The sequence below is a fragment of the Hordeum vulgare genome, chromosome 7H, assembly GCF_904849725.1.
Source record: "Hordeum vulgare subsp. vulgare chromosome 7H, MorexV3_pseudomolecules_assembly, whole genome shotgun sequence".
Taxonomy (NCBI): domain Eukaryota; kingdom Viridiplantae; phylum Streptophyta; class Magnoliopsida; order Poales; family Poaceae; genus Hordeum; species Hordeum vulgare.
This window is the reverse complement of record NC_058524.1, coordinates 217,497,673-217,520,959: the sequence shown is the minus strand read 5'-3', so window position 1 is coordinate 217,520,959 and position 23,287 is coordinate 217,497,673. Positions and strand designations below refer to the sequence as shown.

At 48.1% G+C, this 23,287-nt stretch overlaps 1 protein-coding gene across 2 annotated transcripts; it reads right to left on the bottom strand.

Moving 5' to 3' along the window:
* Positions 1 to 3,521: 3,521 nt before the first annotated feature.
* LOC123412070 lies at positions 3,522 to 21,177 on the bottom strand. Of its 2 annotated transcripts, XM_045105022.1 has the most exons (3): positions 21,148 to 21,177; positions 19,550 to 20,012; positions 3,522 to 3,796 (listed from the first exon to the last, which is right to left on the bottom strand). In XM_045105022.1, the coding sequence occupies exons 2-3, from the start codon at positions 19,862 to 19,864 to the stop codon at positions 3,575 to 3,577; spliced, it is 537 nt and encodes a 178-aa protein (XP_044960957.1). In that variant the 5' UTR covers positions 19,865 to 20,012; positions 21,148 to 21,177; the 3' UTR covers positions 3,522 to 3,574. The 2 variants fall into 2 exon arrangements, 1 of the variants encoding a protein (XP_044960957.1); XR_006613398.1 differs by lacking the exon at positions 19,550 to 20,012.
* Positions 21,178 to 23,287: the final 2,110 nt, after the last annotated feature.

Here is a 23,287-nt window from a genome sequence, read left to right as displayed (position 1 = left end):
CGCGCAGCGCTGGCTCCAGCAGCAGCGCAAAAATGCAGCGCGTGCGCAGCTCCAGCAGCGCGCGCAAAAATGCAAACATGTGAATTTGACACAAACAAGTTGAGATGCATAAAAGTTCATGCCCATAAGTTCATCCAACCAAGTTCAAAATGCAAACAAGTTCAAGACATATAAATGAAAGACACATCATTCATCATCTTCCTCATCTTCGTCATCATCTTCCGAAGACGATTCTTCCGCCTCCGTAGATGAATCTTCCTCCCTAACTTCATCACGCACCGCATCACGTGAAGCTCCGACGGTGTTGGCAAGATCTTCAACGGCGGCCGGAGGTGCACCCATGCCTCCCATGGCGGCCGGAGGTGCACCCATGCCTCCCATGAGAGAAGCAAAACTCATGCCTCCCATGGCGGCCATAGCGTCGGAGGGTGCTCCAAAGCCACCCATGCCTCCCATGACGGCCGGAGGTGCACCCATGCATCCCATGGCTCCAAAGCCACCCATGCCTCCCATGGCGCCGAGGCCACCGCCACCCATGGCGCCGAGGCCACCGCCACCCATGGCGCGGATCAAGGCTCTTTTTTGGATCAAGACTTCCTCACGGGCAAGGTTGACATATTCCTTTTGCGCATCATTGAACAAAGATGTGTCCAAGAAGAACAAGTGCTTCTCCCATTCCAACAACTTAGCGCGCGGTGCGAAGGAGGAAGAAAGAGAGAAAGTTCGCGCGCGCGCTCGAGTCTGCCGCGCGCGGAAGTGTGCGCTCCAAATTACCAGCGCGGGATGAGGCTATGGACAGCGCACCCAACTTGTTTTAGCGCGCGCGCGGTTTTTGCGCGCCCGCTGGAGCATCCCGCTGCGTCGCGCGCGCGCTAAAAAGGGACATTTTTGGGCGCGGCGCTTGTTTTGCGTTGCTGTTGGAGATGCTCTTACTTTGTAGAGGGGGATCCGAACTCATCCACCCCGGGCCTCGAGCGCAGATGAGCTTCAACGATGTCTGGACATGCCAGCAGGCGCAGGATGTCGTGCCTCCCCCGCATCTAGTCACCGAGGAGAGCCGCTGCTGTTGGAGATGCTCTTACTTTGTAGAGGGGGATCCGATCTCATCCACCCCGGGCCTCGAGCGCAGATGAGCTTCAACGATGTCTGGACATGCCAGCAGGCGCAGGATGTCGTGCCTCCCCCGCATCTAGTCACCGAGGAGAGCCGCTGCGTCCATCGGAATCGAGAGTGTTGCCTCCTCATCGCCGAGAGGGACGAGGCCGCCATGACGGCATGGCACGAGCGCTTCCCGAAGGACATCATTGCCGAGAATGGGTTCTAGACACAGAAGAGAGCAGAACGAGTTGTGTGTCGGCAGGACAAGCGTTCGCACAAGGAACTAACAATGGCCCATATAGACAACCCGACGACGTTGAGCTGGGACTCGAATACGAGTTTACGTCATCGGACTACGCCATCGAGGAGGAGCCTAGGATTATGTATTTTTCTTTTAGCATTTTTGATTGTTTGTTATGAATTTGAATTAGAATTTTAATGTTTGTCGTTGAACTATTTATTATTGATTTTAGTTTGTGTATGTTTGATCTTCTTATTCTATGTTTGAGTGAAAATTCTGTTTGTGCTATGCGCGTGTGTTGTATTTTTACGCAACTGATAAAGTGCTACAGCGGCACGCTAGTGCTGAAAAAAATTAGCACGCGGCTCCACCGTGCATATGTTGGAAATGCCTGATAATTTTTTATAAGCCTATGAAAATTTAGAATTGACCTTACTTTTAAAAAAAATCTTAACCTAACCTCTTTCCGTGACGCCAACATCAATGACGTCTGGTTTGCATGAAAAACGTCAAGGTCCCTTGACATCTGGTACGGTCTGGCATGACCGGCTGAATCTTTGACTTGGCAAAGGCCAGACGCCAGGAACACCGGCTTATGGGCTTGAACCAGACGCCACGCCGTGGCGTCTGGTACTCCCTTCAATCTGTTTTAGTCTATGCACAATTTTTTTGTTTTATTTATTTATTAGTCTGTGCTTCATGCATACCCTGCTTTGATCTGACCGCAATGACTAGCGACTAGCATTGCTTTGGCCGCTACAGGGAGACGACAGCTAATCAATCACACCATGCAGTGCGCCTGTACTGCACGCATGGAGAGATAAGAGCATCTCTAGTGGATGGTGTATATGGAGGTGGATGGTAAATATACACGTTGCTAGCAGAAAAATGTCTCCCGGTGGAACGTGTATACGGGCGTGGAAGTTATACACGTCCATCCACGAGGCTACTCGTCGTGCAAATAAACACGAGCCAGCCACGCTCGTGAGCTCGCGTCGTCCCACGCCCGCGTCCCAGAGCTCCCTCCTCTTCCTGCGCGTGCCCGCCCCGGCCCTCCTCTCGGCCTCCCCCGGCGCCCGCCTCCTCGCGGCCTTCGCGTCCAGGGATGCCGAGCTCGGCGGCGGCGGATCGGAAGGCGGAGACGGTGCGGGATCTGGGGGCAGAGGCGGCGGGGGACGGGATCTGGGGGCAGAGGCGGCGGCGTATCGGATCGGCAGGACCAGCACCGCCGGCCAACGCACGCCACTGCATCACGTGCACAGGCGGCGGGGCGCTGTGCGGGCTGGCGGCGGGGTGCGGGGCGGCGGCGGGGCGGCGCTGCGGGGTGCGGGCTGGCGGCGGCGGGGCGGGGTGGCCGGGGTGCGAGGCGGCGGCGGGGCGGGGCGGGCTGCTGGCGGGGTGCTGGCGGGCTGGCGGTCCACCGCCGCCTCCTCCTCCCTGAGAAGCAAGGCCGGGGCTCCCTGTGCCCGGACGCCCAGTTCGGCCTGCAGAGCTTCGGGTACTCGTCGGAGACGAGGTTGGGGCCGTCGCTGTGGTGGCCCACCGGTCACCCTAGCGATGGGAATGGAACGAGGGAGGCACCCTCGAGTCCATGGACATCTTGGATGCCACGGGGAAGGCTGCCGGCGACGAGGGAGACGGCTGCAATGCGGCGAAACTCCCCTGTCTTGTTCTCTGAACTACTGAATCTCTTATCTTGCAGAGGGGGAAAGAATGAGGGGAATATACACGTCCTAATTTACACGTTCCACTGAAAAACTAGACGTGTATAATTTCCACGCCGTGTATATGGACGTGTATATCTTCATATACACGTTCAAATATACACCATCCACTAGAGATGCTCTAAGAGGAGCACAAGGACCGGCCAATCTACTACATGCAACAATTAAAATAGTTCAATACTTTTCATGCATGCATAGGGTAAGACAATCAAAAAACAACCAACAAGAAGCTCCTTGGTATGCACGATGTTTCTTATACGCAGAGAAAAAAGAATCGGAGGAGGTACCAAACGCTGAGGACCTCGACTTCTGGTACCAGAAACACAGGACCAGACGCCATGATCATTGACGTATAGCCTTTTGCCATGTCAGAAACTCAACGGATCAGCCGGTCATGCCAACCCGTACCAGACGTCAGGGACCTTGGCGTTTCGCATGCAAACTAGAAGCCAGGGATGTTGGCGTAACCAAAAGAGGTCAGTTCTGATTTTTTTTTAAAGTAAGGTTAATTCTAGAATTTGTTAGGACAAAAGGTCAAAACAAAAAAAATCCGGAAATGCCTTCCATTGTTGTTGTGCGTGCACGAGCAAGCCTGCTTGGTGTAAAAAGCACTTTGTACCGGCCAGTGATGTGCTTGTTTGAGAAATGGACTCCTCACTTGCTTACCATTTGTGTAGGAATGATGCGCATCCGCGGTTGAGCTGCTTTTCCGGGTGTGTCCCTCCCAGCCAGCCTGCAGAGCAGAGAGCAACAGAAAGATCAATAAAGGTTTTGCATTCTATTATTTGGTATTTCCCATAATAAAGAAGCCGCACCACAGAGACACAAGGGTTGCTTTCTTTCCATTCTCATGCTCCAACAACCATGGGTCTAATTAGGCTCTTTAATCTATATGTACATGCACGCATATCACATACGTACTCCTAGAGATTGATTCACAACTCCTCAAAGTGAACTTTGAGGTGCCCATGCATCATGCATGCTCATCTTTTCACGTTCAATAAAGCATTGATGTCTGACATGGATTCATGTTTTTGGAAGGGAAGATGCCCGGCAAATCAAGGAGCACAGCTTAACCTTTTCCACCGACGACGAGCTCCTCACGATCGCAACAGCATGGAGCACAGACTCTAGTCCTCCTTTTCTTCTACGTATTTTTCTTATAGTGCCAAAGGTTAACTTCGAGACGCGCATGCACGGTCTTGTAGCTGATCGAGCTCCTCTTCAAAACCATCCACTGGGCGTGCTTCTCTACCTCTACTCCCACGGCCACCAGCAACAGCATTAGCAGTACGAGACCAATATACAGACACAGATCCCCGATCTAGGAGGGAAACTGCTTCATTTCATGGGGCTAATCGAGGACACGGTGACGAGCCTTACCAGGGCCGTGCTGAACAGGGCGATCCACTATGCTGAGTCCGCCATGGCAAAGGAGGCTGCTCTTCACCTCGGCATCCAGCGCGACCAGACCTTCATCGCCGACGAGCTCGAGATGATGCAGGGCTTCCTCATGGCCGCGCACGACGACCGTGACAGCCACAACAGGGTGGTGAAGATCTGGGTGAAGCAAGTCCGCGACGTTGCCTACGACGTCGAGGACTGCCTCCAGGACTTCGCTGTTCATGTCACCGTGAGGAGGTCCTGGTGGCGTTTTCCTCGCAAGCTGCTGCACCGGCGGCGTGTGGCCAAGAAGATGAAGGAGCTCAGAGCCAAGGTTGAGGATGTCAGCCAGAGGAACCTGCGCTACCACCTCATCAAGGCCTCCAAGCCCATCTCCACTGACGAGCAGTTGTTGGTCGTCGCCAGTGCAACTACATCTGACATCGACGAAGTAAGGCGGCGGCATGAAAAGGCAAAAGTGGGTCTTGTTCGGCTCATCAGCAAGAAGGACAATGACCTTAGAGTCATTGCGGTGTCAGGAACAAATGCCATCGGTCTTCGAGAGACCTCCATCGTCAAAAGAGCCTATGAAGATCTCAAGATACACAAGAAATTCGAGTGTTTCGCCTGGATCAGGTTGGTACGGCCCTTCAATCTGACAAAGTTCTTGCAAAGCATTGCCCGGCAGTTCTATGTACATTATCTTCAGCAGGCCAAGCAAACAGAAAAAAAACCTACATATGCCCAAGTTCTGAGGAAGATGGGGATGATGAGTGAAGAGGATTTGGCTAATGAATTCAAGACATACGTCAAGGAGAAGAGTTGCCTGATTGTGATAGATGACCTGCACACCATTGAAGAGTGGGATCGTATTAAAACATGCTTCCCACAGAGCAAGAAAGGAAGCCGAATCATAGTGTCGGCAGAGCAAGTTGAAGTTGCAAGCTTATGTGTAGGGCCAGAGAATGTAGAACCAGAGCACAGGCAGTTGTTTGCTGATCTTCATGCTTTCTACGAGAAGGTGATAGTCAAACCCTGATTCGCCAAATATCATCTTACTAATGCTACTCCTAGTTGGCTTGTTGAACTAAGTACACATGAACTAATGTAATAAACAACACCATCAGAAACATGAAGCAATCAATAGGTTGCCAAATCTAGTAAAGTAGTAGTCTTTACATTCGATATCTCAACACTTATATAGATCAACAAGCCCTTATATCCGTACATTCACGGGTGACATTTCATTGATATTCCATTTAAGGACCATGAGCTTTCATTAGTTAATTTACCCTGGCCAAATCATACTTGTGCACTAATTTCAATTTCCCTAATTTTGGTTCCAAATTATAAAATGAAAAATATCTCAAATGTTCTGAATCCACAACCGGAGACACTCCATTTAAAATAAAATAGCCTTCCAATATTATTTAAATCTTGAGAATACAATTCCTTACCATGTTACTATAGCTCAAATTTGTTTACATGAGTTACAAGGGTCATCCATCAAGAACTTTATGTGCTAATATGATCTTCATCGGTAGCATCAACTAGTTTAGGAGATAGTGAACCTCGGCAATTGGTAGGCCAAATAATTAACTACCCTGGACACTGATCCTAAAGGAGATTTAAATTTTTTAGAAGAGATGTTACCCACATGGTTATGCAGTTAGACATGTTTCATACTGTTTACATGTTCTGTTTTGAAGATTACATAAACATACGAAAGATTTAGCACTCGACTAAAGATTGTCCAGTGAAAAAATAAGGTGGCGCCTAATCATTGTGTTCTTATGTCTAGAGTTTTCAAGATGCAGCAGAACTGGCAGAGACAGGATCTAGCTCAAATACATCCTGTATGTATGATAATAACTCTGTGTACAGGAAGAGCTTCGTTGTTCTGAAGGAATCTGAGTCCATCGGACGTGATCAAGAAAAATCTGACATTATTGAAATAATAACAACTGGTGATAGCCAACACCTTGAGGTGGTCTCTGTGTGGGGAATGGGTGGTCTTGGGAAAACAACATTAATCAGAGATGTCTATGAAAGCCAAGAGCTCAATGGCATGTTTGAGAAGTCTGCTTTTGTAACAATAATCCGTCCTTTCAATCGGGGAAAGCTCATTGAGAGCTTATCTAGACAGTTTGGAGAAAAGGATGTGGAGAACATGTACCAGTATTTAGAAGGAAGGAAATACTTAATTGTTCTTGATGATCTCTCATCCACCACAGAATGGGATGCTATAAAACAACATTTTCCTCGAACAGGCACAGCAAACCGGATCATAATCACCACAAGAAAAGAGGATATTGCAAAGCATTGTTCAAAGAGACACAAGAATATATACAACCTCCAGAGGCTGGTATACAAAAATGCCCGTGACCTCTTCACGCAGAAGGTACCAATAAGGCAATAACATATCATCATTCTCCATCTCTTCTCCATTTGTTTTATTTGATTTTAAAAGGCAGTTTGTAGGTTCTGATAACATTTGGTTTATTTGTACAGATATGGCAAGTTACCGAGAAACAAAAAAATGATTGTTACACATGCACTACCTATTATTTAAATGATATTATTTGTCGGAAAAAAAAATAAGCCATATATTCTGGTGCCCTAGTCATCAATGGTAGGGTTCAGTGTAGGCTGAAGCAGTTCCACCTGACCAACCAGACACTAGGTTTTGTGGTTGAGGAGCTGGTGGATGATAATGGCAGAAATGCTGTTACATCCCAGGATTCAAATTTTGGTTAACCGTATGTGGTACGGCCTACGCACATTAACCATATGTTTGGACTTCTATCCTCACTTCAGCCAAAAGTATCAGGGAACTGCTTTAAATCTGTAGTATGATTGTAGCTTTTGGTCGGACAATTGAGTTTCAGTTGAACAAAGATATTGTTTTGGTTCAATAAAAAAAATTGCATATCACAAAATGTTGTTACATGGGAATGTTGAGAATTAGCACACAAATGCACTTGTGGTCAACTGAAAACTGCAGCGGAAACCAAGTAATCTCAGCACCACATCATGTACTAACTCAAGGATCGTTGCTTAGCACGGAAAAGAAACATATGCAACAACATATATGGAGGAAAAATGTTACTCAGCAGACAAGACGCTCCTCAAACAAGTGTCTTGTGTCAGGAATGACTTTCTGGACAGCAGGAAGCATCAACAAAGAGACACCAGATTTTTTACGTGGAAAACCCCTCAACTTGAGGGGGAAAACCATGGGCCGAAGCCACCCAAATCCTCTTCCACTATTATCAAATGTGGAATACAACGAGTTTCTTCTCTAGATAGCACTAGAGGGTCTCATACATCAAGATTTCTGAATCTTTGATGAACACAACAAGATTTGGGGCTCAAGAGCTAGGGACTGGAACAATCTCACCGAAGATGGTGGAACCACAGCTTGAAAGAGACAAGGTAATGGATCTGGACAATCACAACCTCGAGGAGGAGCTCCCTTTGCTTCTTCCTTCAATCTTTCTCTTCTTCCCTTTCTCACTTGGTTTTCTCTCTTCTTCTCCAATAAAGGCTGAACTGATTTTCGTCACACTAGGTGGTGGCTACTGGATGGAGGGTAAAGCATCCCCATCCACTCACGTGCAAAGACCAAAATGACCCTAGATCATAACCTTAATGGGTAGTGGGCTTCTGCACCTCTTTTTGGCTGCCTAAATGCCTCAAATGGTCATCTCCGCACAGTCCACATGAGGAGGATATCCCAATAGGGAACAACTTTAAAAACAATATTTTCACCGTACAACTTCTATGTAGTGTATGTTTCAACAATGCTTCCATTTCATGAATAAAATGTTAAGATGTTTCCATAGACTTAGACCCAATGCTGATCCATAGTCATTGCCAAAGTCTTAATATCAAGAGTTGCCAGGTTTGACCCAAAGAGATATTGTATGCTAGGAGTAGTAGAGTTTTTCTTCGGTACCCCTCCCCCCTGTTAGGAAGTATTAGTATTAGTCTAGGAGTCCTTATTAGTCTATTAGTATTAGTCTAGGAGTCCTTATTAGTCTATTAGTATTAGTCTAGGAGTCCTTATTAGTCTATGTTTACTTTCCTTGCACCTCAAGTCTTGTGTAATATATATATATATGCCCCTTGGGCCTTCAATAAACATAAGTTGCTTTCCTAACATGGTATTAGAGCCTTAGTTTTTTTCGCACGCGCAACTCGTGCTCCGATCTTCTCCACGCAGCCGTTGTTCGTCTAGCTGCTGCTCCCGATCTCCTTCTGCTCCAGCCGCCGTTCCCGTTGCGGGATCTCATCTTTGCTCCCCCGCTGGGCCCATCTCCCGCGACTCTCGCGACCCACCACCTCTGGCCGGATCTCCTCCGCTCCCGATCCCAGATTCTGGTCACGCACCCGCACCTGCTCCCAGCCGCCGGCGAGCAGCAGCTCGAGCAGCTCCAGACCGTCCAAGCTTTCGCAGAATAGAAGGACGCGCAGGCACCGCCCGCTGCCGGCGACATCGTGTTGTACAGGGCCTCGGGCAGCAGCAGCTCACTTCCAGAAGGCTACGTGATCAGGGCGTCCTCCTCGTCCCCGTCGATGCCCTGCTCCAGATCGATCCAGCCCTATCCTGCTCGAGGACGGCTCCTTCGGTCCAGATCGACCCTGCTACAGATCGAGCCCTCTCCTGCTACAGATCAAGCCCTCCGGTCCTGCTCGAGGACGCCAGCTCGGCTCCCTCCGGTCCCGCTCGAGGCAGGAGGCGGCTCTGCTCCCGATCGTCAGATCCTGCCGGCCCTCTCTGATCTGTAGCTGCCGTGAGATCTAAAAAAAATGTCTACTGCATAGGGCTATGTTGTTGTCCCTCGTTGTTCTGTGATCTTTGATGGTAGTAACTACACCGAGTTCATTGGCTTTATGCGCATTCACATGCGTGGCATCCGTCTCTGGGGTGTTCTTTCTGACGAGGTCTGATGTCCGTCACATCCGGTTCCTCCTGTGGCTCCCACTCCGCCGATCCCTCCGGCTCTTCCTGCGGATGCTCCTCAGACTACGAAGGATGCAGCTAAGGTTGCTAATGAGGCTGCTATCCGTGCTTATGATGCGAAGGTCTTGGCTTATGAGGAGGCTCTTCAGGTGTATCACGGTGCTCTGTCCGCTTACACCCAGTGGCTTGATGATGATGCTCGTGCTGCAGCTGTTCTCAGTGCTAGTGTTCTGCCTCAGTTTGCCTCTGAGTTTTTGGGCCTTCCTACTGCCTTTGAGATGTGGACTCGCCTTCGTCAGCGCTATGCGCCCTCTGGTGATGCCTTATACCTCTCTGTGGTTCGTCAGGAGCATGCTCTTCAGCAGGGTGACTCTACTGTTGATGACTTCTATGCACAGAGTTCTGCTATCTGGCGCCAACTCGATTCTCTCCGCACTGCTGGTTGTCGTACTTGCCCCTGTTGCCAGGCTGTCCAGACCAACTTGGAGTTTCATCGCGTCTACGAGTTCCTGTCTCGGCTCCGTAAGGAGTTTGAGCCCCGGCGTGCTCAGTTGTTTGCTCGTGGCCGTATTTCTCTCATGGAGGCGCTTTCTGAGATTCGTGCTGAGGAGACTCGCTTACGTGGTGCTGGTTTGCTGGAGGTTCCCTCGGTGCTCGCTGCTCGGGCTACTTCTACGCCCCCTGCTGCACCGACCCCTTCTCACTCGAGTGCTCCGCCGCTCTTGCCCACTCCTTCTGGAGGCTCAGGTCGCCCCCGTCCACATTGTGGCTACTGCAACAATGATGGTCATATCGAGTCCCACTGCTACACGAAGAAGAAACACTTGCGCCAGGCGCAATCATCATCTACAGAGACTTCGTCATCTACCTCGACAGCTTCAGCCATCGCTTTGACTGAGCAGGATATTATGCGACTTAAGCGTCTGCTCGCTGCTTCAGGTTCTTCCTCGACAGGTACTGCTGGTATTGTGACTCAGGCTTCCCGCACTGAGCAACCACCTTCTACACAGTCAGGACCGTCTCACGCACACTCTGGTTGGAATTGGCCTTCGCCGCCATGATATTGTTTTTTCTCTTCCGCTACCATCATCCCTAATCTAGTGTGTGTTTTCTAGTTTTCTTTGTTTTTCGCTGCGTCCACCAAATCCGTTGATATTTTGTGTTTTCTCATGCCATGCGAGTCCACCATACCTTAGTCCGTCGGCCTTTTCTTTGGTCCTGATCCTTTCTATGCAACTTTTGTGGCCTATTTGCCCTTGTTGTTTTTTATAGGATTTTCTAGACTTCTTTTGCATTGTCAATCTACGTCCATCGTGCCTTATCCGCCGAGCTTCTTTCGCCGACGGTTGTCGTGGACTACGATTTTCTGCACAATGCTTTATTCTCTTGATGTGCCATCTTCTTTTGACAAGCCATCTTCTCTTGATACTTATGTTGTATCTTCAAGTGATGCGGTGTCTTCCTCTGATGTGCCATCTCTTCGGTGTCTTCCTCTTGATGTGCCATCTTCTTTTGACAACCCATCTTCTCTTGATACTTATCTTGTATCTTCAAGTGATCCGGTGTCTACCTCTGATGTGCCATCTCTTCGTTATCTCCTTCGGCGACTCGACAAGTTTTGAAGACTCTTCATGCTACGACGACACTCTCAAGACGCGGATTTGGATTATCATTTTTTTCCAGTATTACACTTCTTCAAATGCAATACTATTGCATACGCTTTGCATTTGAGGGGGGTGTTAGGAAGTATTAGTATTAGTCTAGGAGTCCTTATTAGTCTATTAGTATTAGTCTAGGAGTCCTTATTAGTCTATGTTTACTTTCCTTGCACCTCAAGTCTTGTGTAATATATATATGCCCCTTGGGCCTTCAATAAACATAAGTTGCTTTCCTAACACCCCCTCCTCTAATTACAAGAATCTTAAAGTTACTTAAAAAGGGTATCGTCATATTAGAATGCAGATCAAATGTATTAAATAGATTGATTTGGATGCAAAAAAACTATATTACCCTTTTGATCGAAAGGGGTAACTTATAATCTCCACCTTTAATCTGCATCGGTATATGTAAAATTTTCTAGAGGGGGGGGGGGGGGTTGTACCGAAGCAAAGTTCATGCTAGTATTATACTCACTTTACATTAACACGCCACCATTGTGGTGTTGCAAATGGTGTGCCACCATGGATTAACAGTTGTAGGATTAACACGCCAGCACGGCACAGATGGTTGCATTGCAACTAGTTGGCCGCGGTGTTGCAAGTGGTGCCGCCATGGATACGATTAAGATGGTGGCTAATTAGGAGAGGTTACCAACTTGCCATGGATTAGGCCATGGTTCGCTAATTGGCCTCACCAGAGTAGAAGCATGCTAGTGTTAGGAATAAGCAACTTGTATTCCCATGAGGCCATAGGCCGGTATATATACATGTACAGGTGGTGGACTATATGCAGGAAACCCCTTATATATTGGGATAAATACAAAAGGGTACATGACTTATATTATAACTCTAACACCCCCCCCCCTCAAACTCATGGTGGATGAACAACACTGAGTTTGGAGAGATAAAAGCCATGTTGTGCTCTAGTCTGGCCTTGGTCAGGAAATCCGCCAACTGTAACTCGGAAGGCACATACTGAAGAGCAATAACCTGATCCTGCACAGCAGCGCACACATAGAAAGCATCAACGCCAATATGCTTGGTGAGCTCATGCTTCACAGGGTCGCGCGCAATGCTAATAGCACCTGTACTGTCAGATAAGAGCAGAATCGGTGTAGTGACAGAAACACCAAAATCCTGAAGTAACCACCGTAACCAAGTCACCTCTGCCGTCAAAAGAGCCATCGCTCACAACTTAACCTCTGCACTCGAACGGGAAACTGCAATCTGTTTCTTCGTCTTCCAGGCAATGAGAGAACCACCAAGAAAAACACAGTAAGCAGAAAGTGAACGGCGATCTGAAGGATCACTAGCCCACGTAGCATCCAAATAGGCCTGAAGCTGTAAAGAACTGGAGCGAGGAAAGAATAGACGGTGAGAGATCGTGCCTAGAAGATATCGGAGAACACGGAGGAGATGACTATAGTGAACCGATGTGGGAGCAGAGACGAACTGACTCAGAATATGAACCGGATAAGAGATATCCGGACGAGTGACAGCTAGGTAAACAAGACTGCCAACAAGATGACGATAACGCGTCGGGTCAGGCAGGGGATCACCATCAGTAGCACAGAGGTGAACATTGAGCTCCATAGGAGTCTCAACAATGCGCTCATCAGTAAGAGCAGCACGAGCAAGAAGCTCCTGGATATACTTTTCCTGGGATATAAAGAAGCCATCAGAGGTAGAAGAAACTTCAATCCCAAGAAAGTAGCGAAGAGGACCAAGATCAGACATAAGGAACTGCTCACTAAGACGGGCCTTAACAAAGGCAATATACTCGGGGTCATCCCCAGTGATGACCATGTCATCAACATAGAGAAGAAGAAGAGTCCGACCACGAGGAGAAAGGTGAATAAACAATGCTGGATCATGAACACTGGCTGAAAAACCAGCGGCAGTCACCACAGAGGCAAAACGCTCAAACCAGGCGCGGGGGGCTTGCTTAAGGCCATAGAGAGAGCGACGAAGACGACATACCATGCCATCAGGAACAGAATACCCAGGTGGTGGCTGCATGTACACCTCCTCACACAACTCACCATTAAGAAAAGCATTCTTAACATCAAGCTGAGAGATAGACCAGTGGCGTGTAGAGGCCACGGCAAGAAGTGTACGAACAGTGGTCATATGAGCCACGGGAGCAAAAGTCTCGTCATAATCACGACCATGCTCCTGCTGAAAACCACGAGCCACAAGACGAGCTTTGTGACGCTCAAGAGAACCATCGGAGCGAGTCTTAACCTTGTAGACCCACTTACAAGTGATGGGACGGACCCCGGGAGGAAGGGAAACAAGATCCCACGTACCAGTGCGTTCAAGAGCAGCAATCTCCTCTGCCATCGCAAACTGCCATTCAGGATGAACAACAGCCTGATGATAAGTAGTCGGCTCAAGAATAGCAGCACCAGCGGTGGAAAATCCAAAGCGATCAACAGGCGGACGAGGACGAGAACGTAAGCCATAAGTAGGCTGAGATGAGGATGACGACACATCCACAGAGGCATCCACAGAACGTGAACGACGAGTGTAACACTGAGGAAAAGATGGAACAATGGAAGGAGGAATCGCCAAGGTAGAATCGGGGAGTGGCGACCAAGAAGTCACCGGAGATGAAGGTGTAGAATCTGGTGACATGCTAGGCGAGGAGACCATGGAAGATGGTGGCGACAAATCGACTGGAGGTGGAGAAGCAGAGGGAGCGGAACGAATAGGCAAAGGCTCGACGGGTGTGATAGGTGTGTCAGGAAAAGTGAGGAAAGAGATATCCTCCACTGAAAAGGTCGAGGAAGATGGGTGTGGGTAGAAGGGACGAAACTCATCGAAAGTCACATCCCGAGAGATACGCATCCGACGACCGATAGGATCCCAACAACGATAGCCCTTATGCTCATCACTATAGCCTAAGAAGACACACTCAACAGACTGAGCGGTCAGTTTGGTGCGTTCGCAGGGGGGGAGCAAGAAGAGCATAGCAAACACAACCAAACAAGCGAAGCATCAAATAATCGGGAGAACGATCAAAAAGACGCTCGAAAGGAACACCACCCTGTAGAGCAGCGGAAGGCTGGAGATTGATGAGATAGGTGGAGGTGGAGACGGCCTCAGCCCAAAAATGAGGCGGGAGAGAGGCAGCAATCATCAATTCACGAGCCGTCTCAAGAAGATGACGATGCTTGCGCTCAGCCACGCCATTCTGAGCGTGAGCACCAGGACAAGAGAATTGAGAGAGAGTCCCTTGCTCAGCAAGAACACCACGCAACATCTTAGAGATATACTCGCCAGCAGAGTCAGCACGAAACACACGAATGGGAGAAGAGAACTGAGTATGAACCATGGCAGCAAAACGCTTATAAATGGACAACACCTCACTACGAGAAGTCATGAAATAAAGCCATGTGTAACGAGAGAAGTCATCCATGAAAATAATATAGTATTTCTGACCCCCTTTCGAAGCGAAGGGAGCCGGACCCCATACATCGGAATGAACTAAATCAAAAGGACGCTTAGACAATGGCTCACTATGTGGATATGGTAACTGAATCTGCTTGCCAAGACGACAACCCTGACACTCTAAAGAGGCATCTCCTGAGACAGACCCCAGAAGACCTCGACGAACTAACGACGACAAATGAGAACCACACAGATGACCAAGTCGATGATGCCACTGCTGGAAGGAACCAGTAGCCGAGGCGACCAAAGCGAAAGAACTGGCGATAGAGTGGGCAGCGGAAGGAATATGAAGCCAGTCCAACTCCCAGAGACCCTCAGAATCACGGCGGCGAGGACCAGCCCCAACCAGAGTGTGCGTACGACGGTTCTGGACAGAACAAGAGTCAAGGTCAAGGATGACACGACAACCAGAATCAACAAGTTGACCAACGGAAAACAGATTCATGGTAAGTCGAGGAACATGAGCAACATCAGGAACAAAATAAGAAGGAGTGGTAAGATTGCCTCTACTAACGACAAGAAGGGGAGTACCATCAGCGGTGAGGACATGAACAGGAGAATCAAGCGATCGAAGAGAGGACAGAATGGAAGAATTAGAAGACATATGAAAGGAAGCTCCAGAGTCCAGAACCCATGGGGATGTACCTGACTGTGTAGAAGGTGGTTGCTCAATGCGGGAAGCCTCAGTCACAGAACCAGCAGTACCCGTCGAGGAAGAACCTGAAGCAGCGAGCAGACGCTTAAGTCTCAGAATATCCTGCTCAGTCAAAGCAATGGCTGAAGCTGTCGAGGTAGATGACGAGGTCTCTGTAGATGATGATCGCACCTTGCGTAAGTGTTTCTTCTTCGTGTAGCAGTGGGACTCAATATGACCATCATTGTTGCAGTAGCCACAATGTGGACGGGGGCGACCTGAGCCTCCAGAAGGAGTAGGCAAGAGCGGCGGAGCGGCGGAGCACTCGAGCGAGAAGGGGTCGGTGCAGCAGGTGGCGTAGAAGTAGCCCGAGCAGCGAGCACCGAGGGAACCTCCAGCAAACCAGCACCACGTAAGCGAGTCTCCTCAGCACGAATCTCAGAAAGCGCCTCCATGAGAGAGATACGGCCACGAGCAAACAACTGAGCACGCCGGGGCTCAAACTCCTTATGGAGCCGAGACAGGAACTCGAAGACCCGATGAAACTCCAAATCGGCCTGGACAGCCTGGCAACAGGGGCAAGTACGACAACCAGCACTGCGGAGAGAATCAAGCTGGCGCCAGATAGCAGAACTCTGTGCATAGAAGTCATCAACAGTAGAGTCACCTTGCTGAAGAGCATGCTCCAGACGGACCATAGAGAGGTATAAGGCATCACCAGAGGGCTCATAGCGCTGACGAAGGCGAGTCCACATCTCAAACACAGTAGGAAGGCCCAGAAACTCAGAGGCAAACTGAGGCAGAACGCTAGCAGTGAGAACAGCTGCAGCACGAGCATCATCATCAAACCACTGGGTGTAAGCAGACAGAGCACCATGATACGTCTGAAGAGCCTCCTCATAAGCCAAAACCGTCTCATCATAAGCACGGATAGCGGCTTCATCAGCAAGCTTAGCTGCATCCTTTGCGGCCTGAGGACCATCCGTAGGAAGAGCCGGTGGTCGGCGGAGTGGGAGCCACGGGAGGAACCGAACATGGCGGACAGCAGACCTCGCCAGAAGGAAAACCCCATAGGCGAATGCCACGCATGTGAATGCGCATGAAGCCAATGAACTCGGTGTAGTTAGTGCCATCAAAGATCACCGGACAACGAGGAACAGCAACGTAGCCAGATGCAGCAGACATTTTTTTTAGAGATCACGTCGAGACAGGAGAATCCGGCGAAATCCGACGAATTCAGCAGCGGGGGGGCAACGAGATCGGGAGCTGGTGGCGACGGGAGCTAACAGTCAGTAGTTTTATAGAACCGGCGGAGATCCAGGTACTGTGAGCCGAGCAGGATCGGGATTTGATCCAGCAGCGCAAGGGCTGACTGGTTCGACTTCAGATCGGGAACGAAATCCAGCAGCGGTGACCGAACTGGATCAGGATCGGGACGGTTGACGTCGCGGGACAGGGAGCGGCGGCATCCAGATGAGATCGAGGCAGGTGGAGTCGGCCTGCGGCGACCGAAACCGAGCGGGAGCTGGGCGCCGGGACAGGAAGCGGCGGCGTCCAGATGAGATCGAGGCAGGGGCGACCGAACCAAGCGGGAGCTGGACACCAAGATCGAGGCAGGTGGAGTCGGCCTCCAGATCGAGACGGACGGCGACTGCAGGGAGACGAGATTGGATCGAAGCACGAGTTGCACGTGCGAAAAAGACCTAATGCTCTAATACCATGTTAGGAATAAGCAACTTGTATTCCCATGAGGCCATAGGCCGGTATATATACATGTACAGGTGATGGACTATATGCAGGAAACCCCTTATATATTGGGATAAATACAAAAGGGTACATGACTTATATTATAACTCTAACAGCTAGGACTGGGCGGACACAGCAATCGGGACTCGGTGGGGTTAGAGGAACAAAGAAAAATATATGCGGATGGAAAAGTTGGAAGTAGGTGATCCATTCAATTAATGCTGACAAATTATTGTAAGAATCATAGGAAACATTGGCAGAAGTACAAGAACGCCTTTTTTATCATTATTATGGCAAAATGGAGCAGACAAGATTAATCCTAGTTTAACAAAAGAACATCAATACTGTATATGCATATTCTAATTCGGAGTTATGAAACAAAGAAATTGCTACCAAATGGAAGGAAAGAAATGTCTGGCTTCGGTTGGGTGGGGAAGTGTGAATTATGATGGTCCTGGTGAACCACAGACAGGTAGAGAGCATCACCGGAGGATGGAATCAATCTGAGAAGATCGACAGGGAGACCGAGAGAGGAACTCGGTCGGGAAAAACGTAGGGTTGCGGGGTCCAGTAAAATTGAAACCCCAAACCTAGGGCTCTAATACCATGCTAGAGGAGCAACTTGTCTCCATTGCATAGCCCAAGGGGCAAATATATATAACAAGGGACTTGGTCAAGTAAGGAAACCTAGACTAATGCGAATATGTAAAGAGACCTAGACCAATACTAATAAAGCTAATACTCCTAAACAGGTTCAAGTTATCTTGACTCGAACTTGTACCTTTGTAGAGTACAGAGAAATTGCTGTGAAACTAAAAGAATGGCCTGGCTCGGGCTGGGCGCAGGGGCGTGTGTAGAATCCCACCAGCCTGGTTCAAGTTCTCTTGACTTGAACAGATGAACTTGGTCTGTAGAGTTTCAGACTTTTTAGAAAGGTACAAAGACATCACTTTTTCCAAGGAGTGTAACTATGGATACGGGGCATCCATCTGGAATGTTAGGTTGCTAACTTCTAGCTTACTTATTAATTAAACTTTTACTCATTAGGCGATGAGGATGTCTTGTATACTCCTATTAGGCTATTAGTAAGACAGAAAAGTGGTTAGAATTTCAAAAAAAAAAAAATGAGCTGCAAACATTCTGTATTAGAGTTACTTGATTTGCTTGCATATGTAGCCAGAGGACCAAGGGCGCAAGTTGTAGATTTACTTTTTGCAATAAATTTTGTAGCCAGGAGTGTGCACCTTTAAAATCACATAGTATGTGTTCCATTGTGATCACAAAATTTAATTAGAAATTTGGGTGACTATTTTGTATTTAGTTTAATATTTGGTGTACTAAAAATATTAAATTGTACAAATTTCAGGTATTTGGCAAGATTACAAATTTGGATGAGCAATATCCAGAGTTGGTTGAACAAGCAAAGCTGATCCTAAAGAAGTGCAGTGGACTTCCCCTTGCAATAGTCATCATAGGTGGTTTCTTGGCAAACCAACAAAACACAGCTTTGGAATGGAGGAAACTGAATGACCATATTAGTGCTGAGTTGGAACTGAATCCAGACCTTGGGCCCATAATGACAGTCCTTAATAAAAGCTTTGATGGCTTACCATACTATCTTAAGTCTTGTTTCTTGTATATGTCGATCTTTCCAAAAGATCGCGAGGTCAGCCGGCGGCGTTTGGTGCGTCGGTGGATTGCAGAGGGTTATTCAAGGGAGGTGCATGGCAGGTCTGCAGAGGAAATAGCAGAGGGCGACTTCATGGAACTCGTAAGCAGGAGCATGCTCCTACCATCTCAACAATCAATTCATGGTAGAAAAGGAATTGATGCATGCCAGGTCCATGATCTAATCCGTGAGATCGGTATCAAAAAGTCCACTGAAGAAAATTTTGTTTTCACACTGGACGAAGGTTGCAACTTAAGCAGACGGGCCACAGTACGACACCTTGCTGTAAGCAAAAATTGGAAGGGAGATCAAAGTCAGTTCGAGAGCATAGTGGACTTGTCCCGTGTGAGATCAATAACAGTTTTTGGGAAGTGGAGGCCATTTTTCATTTCTGACAAGATGAGGTTGCTACGAGTACTGGACCTAGAAGGCACACCAGGCCTAGCTGATCACCACCTTCAGCACATTGGGAAGCTTCTTCACCTAAAATATCTTTCCATAAGAGGATGTGATGACATTCATCACCTGCCACACTCCTTAGGTAACCTGAGGCAACTCCAGACACTAGATGTCAGGGATACAAGAATACTTAAGCTACCAAAGGCCATCATCAAACTTCGGATGTTAACCTATCTCCGCCTTGGTAGGAAATCGACTGACAAAAAGGTGCTATATGAAAAACTTGAAGAGAAGCTGTCAAATTCAATGAGCAACAACAGGCTATGTCTATTGACTTCAGGGTCAATGGTGCTTTGTGCAGCTTGTTGTGCACCTCGTCGTTTCGGTTATTCTGAAGACATGAACCGACATGACATATGTACTGCTGCTTGCTGTGCTAGACTCCCTGCTGTTGCCATGTGTCTGGATAGGTATGGAGTTCTAGTTCCTAGAGGGATGAGTAAACTGATCGCACTGCACACACTGGGAGTTGTAAACATTGCACAGAGGGGGGTCATTCAGGACATAAAAGAACTGACCTGGTTACGCAAGTTAGCAGTAACTGGCATCAACAGGAGAAATGGTAAAGAATTTTGTTCAGCAATCAATAATCTCAACCGCCTTGAGTCATTGTCAATACGTTCAGAGGGAGAGCCTGGATTGTGTGAATGTTTGCACTGGATGTCCTCGCCCCCAGAAAACCTCCAGAGCCTCAAGCTGTACGGTAATCTGGTCAAATTGCCAAGATGGGTCCAGAGGCTCCAGAATCTTGTGAAGCTGGATTTACGGAGCACCAGGCTATCGGGGCATGATGGTGATATGGAAGTTCTTGGGAAGATGCCAAATCTGGCCATCCTGCATTTGTTGGAGAAGTCGTTTCAGGGCGAAGAGCTTCGTTTCCAGATTGGGACTTTCAGAAGCCTCATAGTTCTTGTGTTTGGAAACTTTGGGGACATCAAATTGGTGAAGTTTGACCAAGGAGCAATGCCTAAGCTCGAGCAACTGCAGGTCAAGAATGAATGGAGGGTAAGTGCTGAAAATGGTTGTTTTGTGAATGAAGTTGTATTTTCTGGGCTAGACTTTCTCCCAAGCATCAAGGAAGCCCGGTTAAAAGTTATACCGGATGAAGAACTCAAGGAGATATCAGATGAAGTATTCCTCAAGGCCAGCAACTTCGAGGAACACTTTCGGACCCAACTTGCCAACAATCCAAGGAACCCCATTCTTAAGGTGGGTGAGCTCGAGAACCAGGACTAATATTGTATCCCTATACAGCTTGATTATTGTCGCCAATCCAAAAGGGCACATTATGGATCCTACCCAAGAATATATTTTTCACTAATGTTGTATCCCTATACAGCTTAATTATTGTCACCAATCCAAAAGGGCACATTATGGATCCTGCCCAAGAATATAGTTTTGACTAATGTTGTATCCCTATACAGCTTGAGCATGCTCCTGGAGAATTTGTTTTTTACTCTAAAACATTCCTTTTGCATTTTCTATAAATACAGGTTCAATCCTCAATGTTTACAACATTTGCCTCATCCTGCTTCCCGGGTGAAATTGTGATGCGTTCAATTTGATAAATTGTACCAGCAATATTCAAGTGTGCAACAGATTGTGCATATAAGTGAAATGTGCTACTACTTATATATGGACATATCATGGTGAGGCTGGACCTCATAAATCATCTGTGCTCTGTTTTCATTTTGTCGTAAGTAAGCAGTTATAGTGTAATAATAGAATTAGTGACATCTGTGGTAAACGTGGATTGCCTGAAAATTAATGGGTTGTTATGTTTCTTTATATGAACTGCTATGACCTGCAAGGTGTTTGTTGCTGTAGAATTAAAGGGCGACTCCGAGGCATTTAAGCTTTTCTTAACTCGTAAGGCTTGTGGACTTCAGGATTTGGGAGAATAAGAGAGGTGTTCCAGCTAAGTTCTCAGGGAGCTCCTCCCATGTAAGCATGGAGAGGTTGTTGCCTAAGCAATAGCGTTAAGAGCTTGGAATGTCAACAGTAGACAGACATCAAAGTTACTTAGTACTGATACCATGAACACCCATGGACAGCCGAAAAGAATTTGCTAATAATCCGGCAAAACAAAATTAAAAATTGCTTAAAGCACACGTACCAACTAGATACTGTAGTGAAGCCATTGCATTGAATCACGTTCCTGAAAGGAATAGCTTGCGTATTTAGTTTATCTTTTCTCACTATGCTTTAATATAGTGAAAACAGATATAACATAACTACCTAGGCTGGATCTTTCTGCAGATAAAATATATAAATAAACTTCCAGCCATCGCCTGATGTACGGTAAGGTTTATGCAGCATCTTAGAGGCAGGCACAATCTACTTTTGAGTCTCAGCCGTTTCATGTGTAGCACACTGTCCGTCGACATGTGAAATACAGGTTATAGATGTTAACCTGACGAAGATATGCATCTCTGGGTTCCAAAAGCCGGGCCAGATCACTAATCGGTTTGCTGATAAGTACAACTCTGCACATTCCAAATATGAAATCGCCCCTAACATTTTGCTGCACAACCAATGCAGAAACGGAACTGCTGAACACAACATGTGCTGTAGTGCAGGGGATGGCTTTGTTCTTCCCCAGCTTTCGGTTGAGTAGTTTCTCTGGGTCACTGGGTGATAGTGATAGTGATACCTCTGCTATCCTATCAATGCTAATAGGATAGATCATCACAAGTTTACACTACAAATACAGAGAAATCCCCAATTTCGCTACACCATGGGGTCCACCATCACAGCTAGACAGTTTAATTCATTTTCCGCAAAAAAAAAGGCTTAATTCTAGATTGCCGAATTAGATGGTAAATTTGTGAACACCACATACCGAGGGCCGTTGCTAAGGGAAGCGAGTTCACAAGCGATCCTCTCTCTCCGACGACCCTACACCGGCGATTTCCCCGTAGTACATCCCTCTGGGCGCAACCCGTCATCCCCTTCTCCTCCTTCGGCGCGGCCGCCGCTGCCCGCCGCCGGGAGAAGCACTGCCGGGAGAAGCAGGGTGTCTTTTATTTAACGAAGGATTCGCTGATTTTAATGGGTCAGCTGAACTAGTGCTAACAAGCCACGCTCGTCCCTGCCGATGAGGTTCGTTTCGCCTTCGTCGCCAAGGCATCAGCGGGAATGGAGAAGAGAGGTCCCACAATTAGGGTCGTGGCACATATCGTTGGAGCGGAACTTTTTGTTAGGAATAAAATATCTTTAATTTAGGCTAATTATAGGCAATTAGCATATTTTTTAGAATATTTTATCTAGCAGATTTGTCCATACGTTGTGTATCTCAAACCGTTGTGGTGCCCGTTCTAAACGACACTACTATTATAATCAACATGTAATCACGATTGTTCAGGACATATAAATACTTATAGTCACTTTCAATGAAATCACTCTTTCACTTCAATCTCACTCTTTTCTCTTCACATTATCAAGCACGCATTGCTCTAAAACAGAGTAGGCTACACGAGAGAAGAAAGGTGAGAAGAGATGGATTCTCTGTCGGACTTTGCTTTTGCTTTTGCCAGGTTTGTGGCCACGGAGCACCGTGGCTTCCGTTTTCCTCGTCGGACCTTCGGTCTGGCCGCCGCTCGTCGCCGGAACTTCGGTCGTCGCTATCAGCGTCGCCCAAATAGGAACGGTGGCCTCCGTCACCATGGGGCATCATACCGTGTTCCTCGCTGTCGATATGGACCGCGTGGTGGCCTTTGTCGCCGCCATACCCATCGCCAACACTTCCACCATGTGCACCGCCGAGTAGTAGTCGAACCAAGGGAAGTGGCCCCGACCATACCCACGAAGTTGTTGCTGCTCCAATAGTGGTTGTTGCTGTGCCGGAAGTTGCTGCAGAGGTTGGCATCGATGAGGCCTCTGCCTAACATCACCATGGATGCCGCTCAACTGTCGCCTCCTCCGTCGGTGTACGCACCTATGGAATGGATGCTTGCTAGACCAAGCGCTGGATGGCTCGTTGATGAGCCAGATCTCTCCTTCACCAACGAGGAACTCGTGGCACCGCCTCCGCCTGAGCTGATGTACTCTTTCCCAGCCTACGGGTACGGGTCGAGCCTCCCGTCCCCGACGCCATCTGACGAGGACCCGGAGCACTTCAACCCGCTGGGCTACGACCCACTGCCGGAGTTCACCTGGACGCCGGCTGCAGTCCCTCTGGACGCACTCAAGCCCCGGCTCATCATCAAGCTCCTGCCAAAGGTGAAGACTGTTGGGGAACGTAGCATGGAAAACAA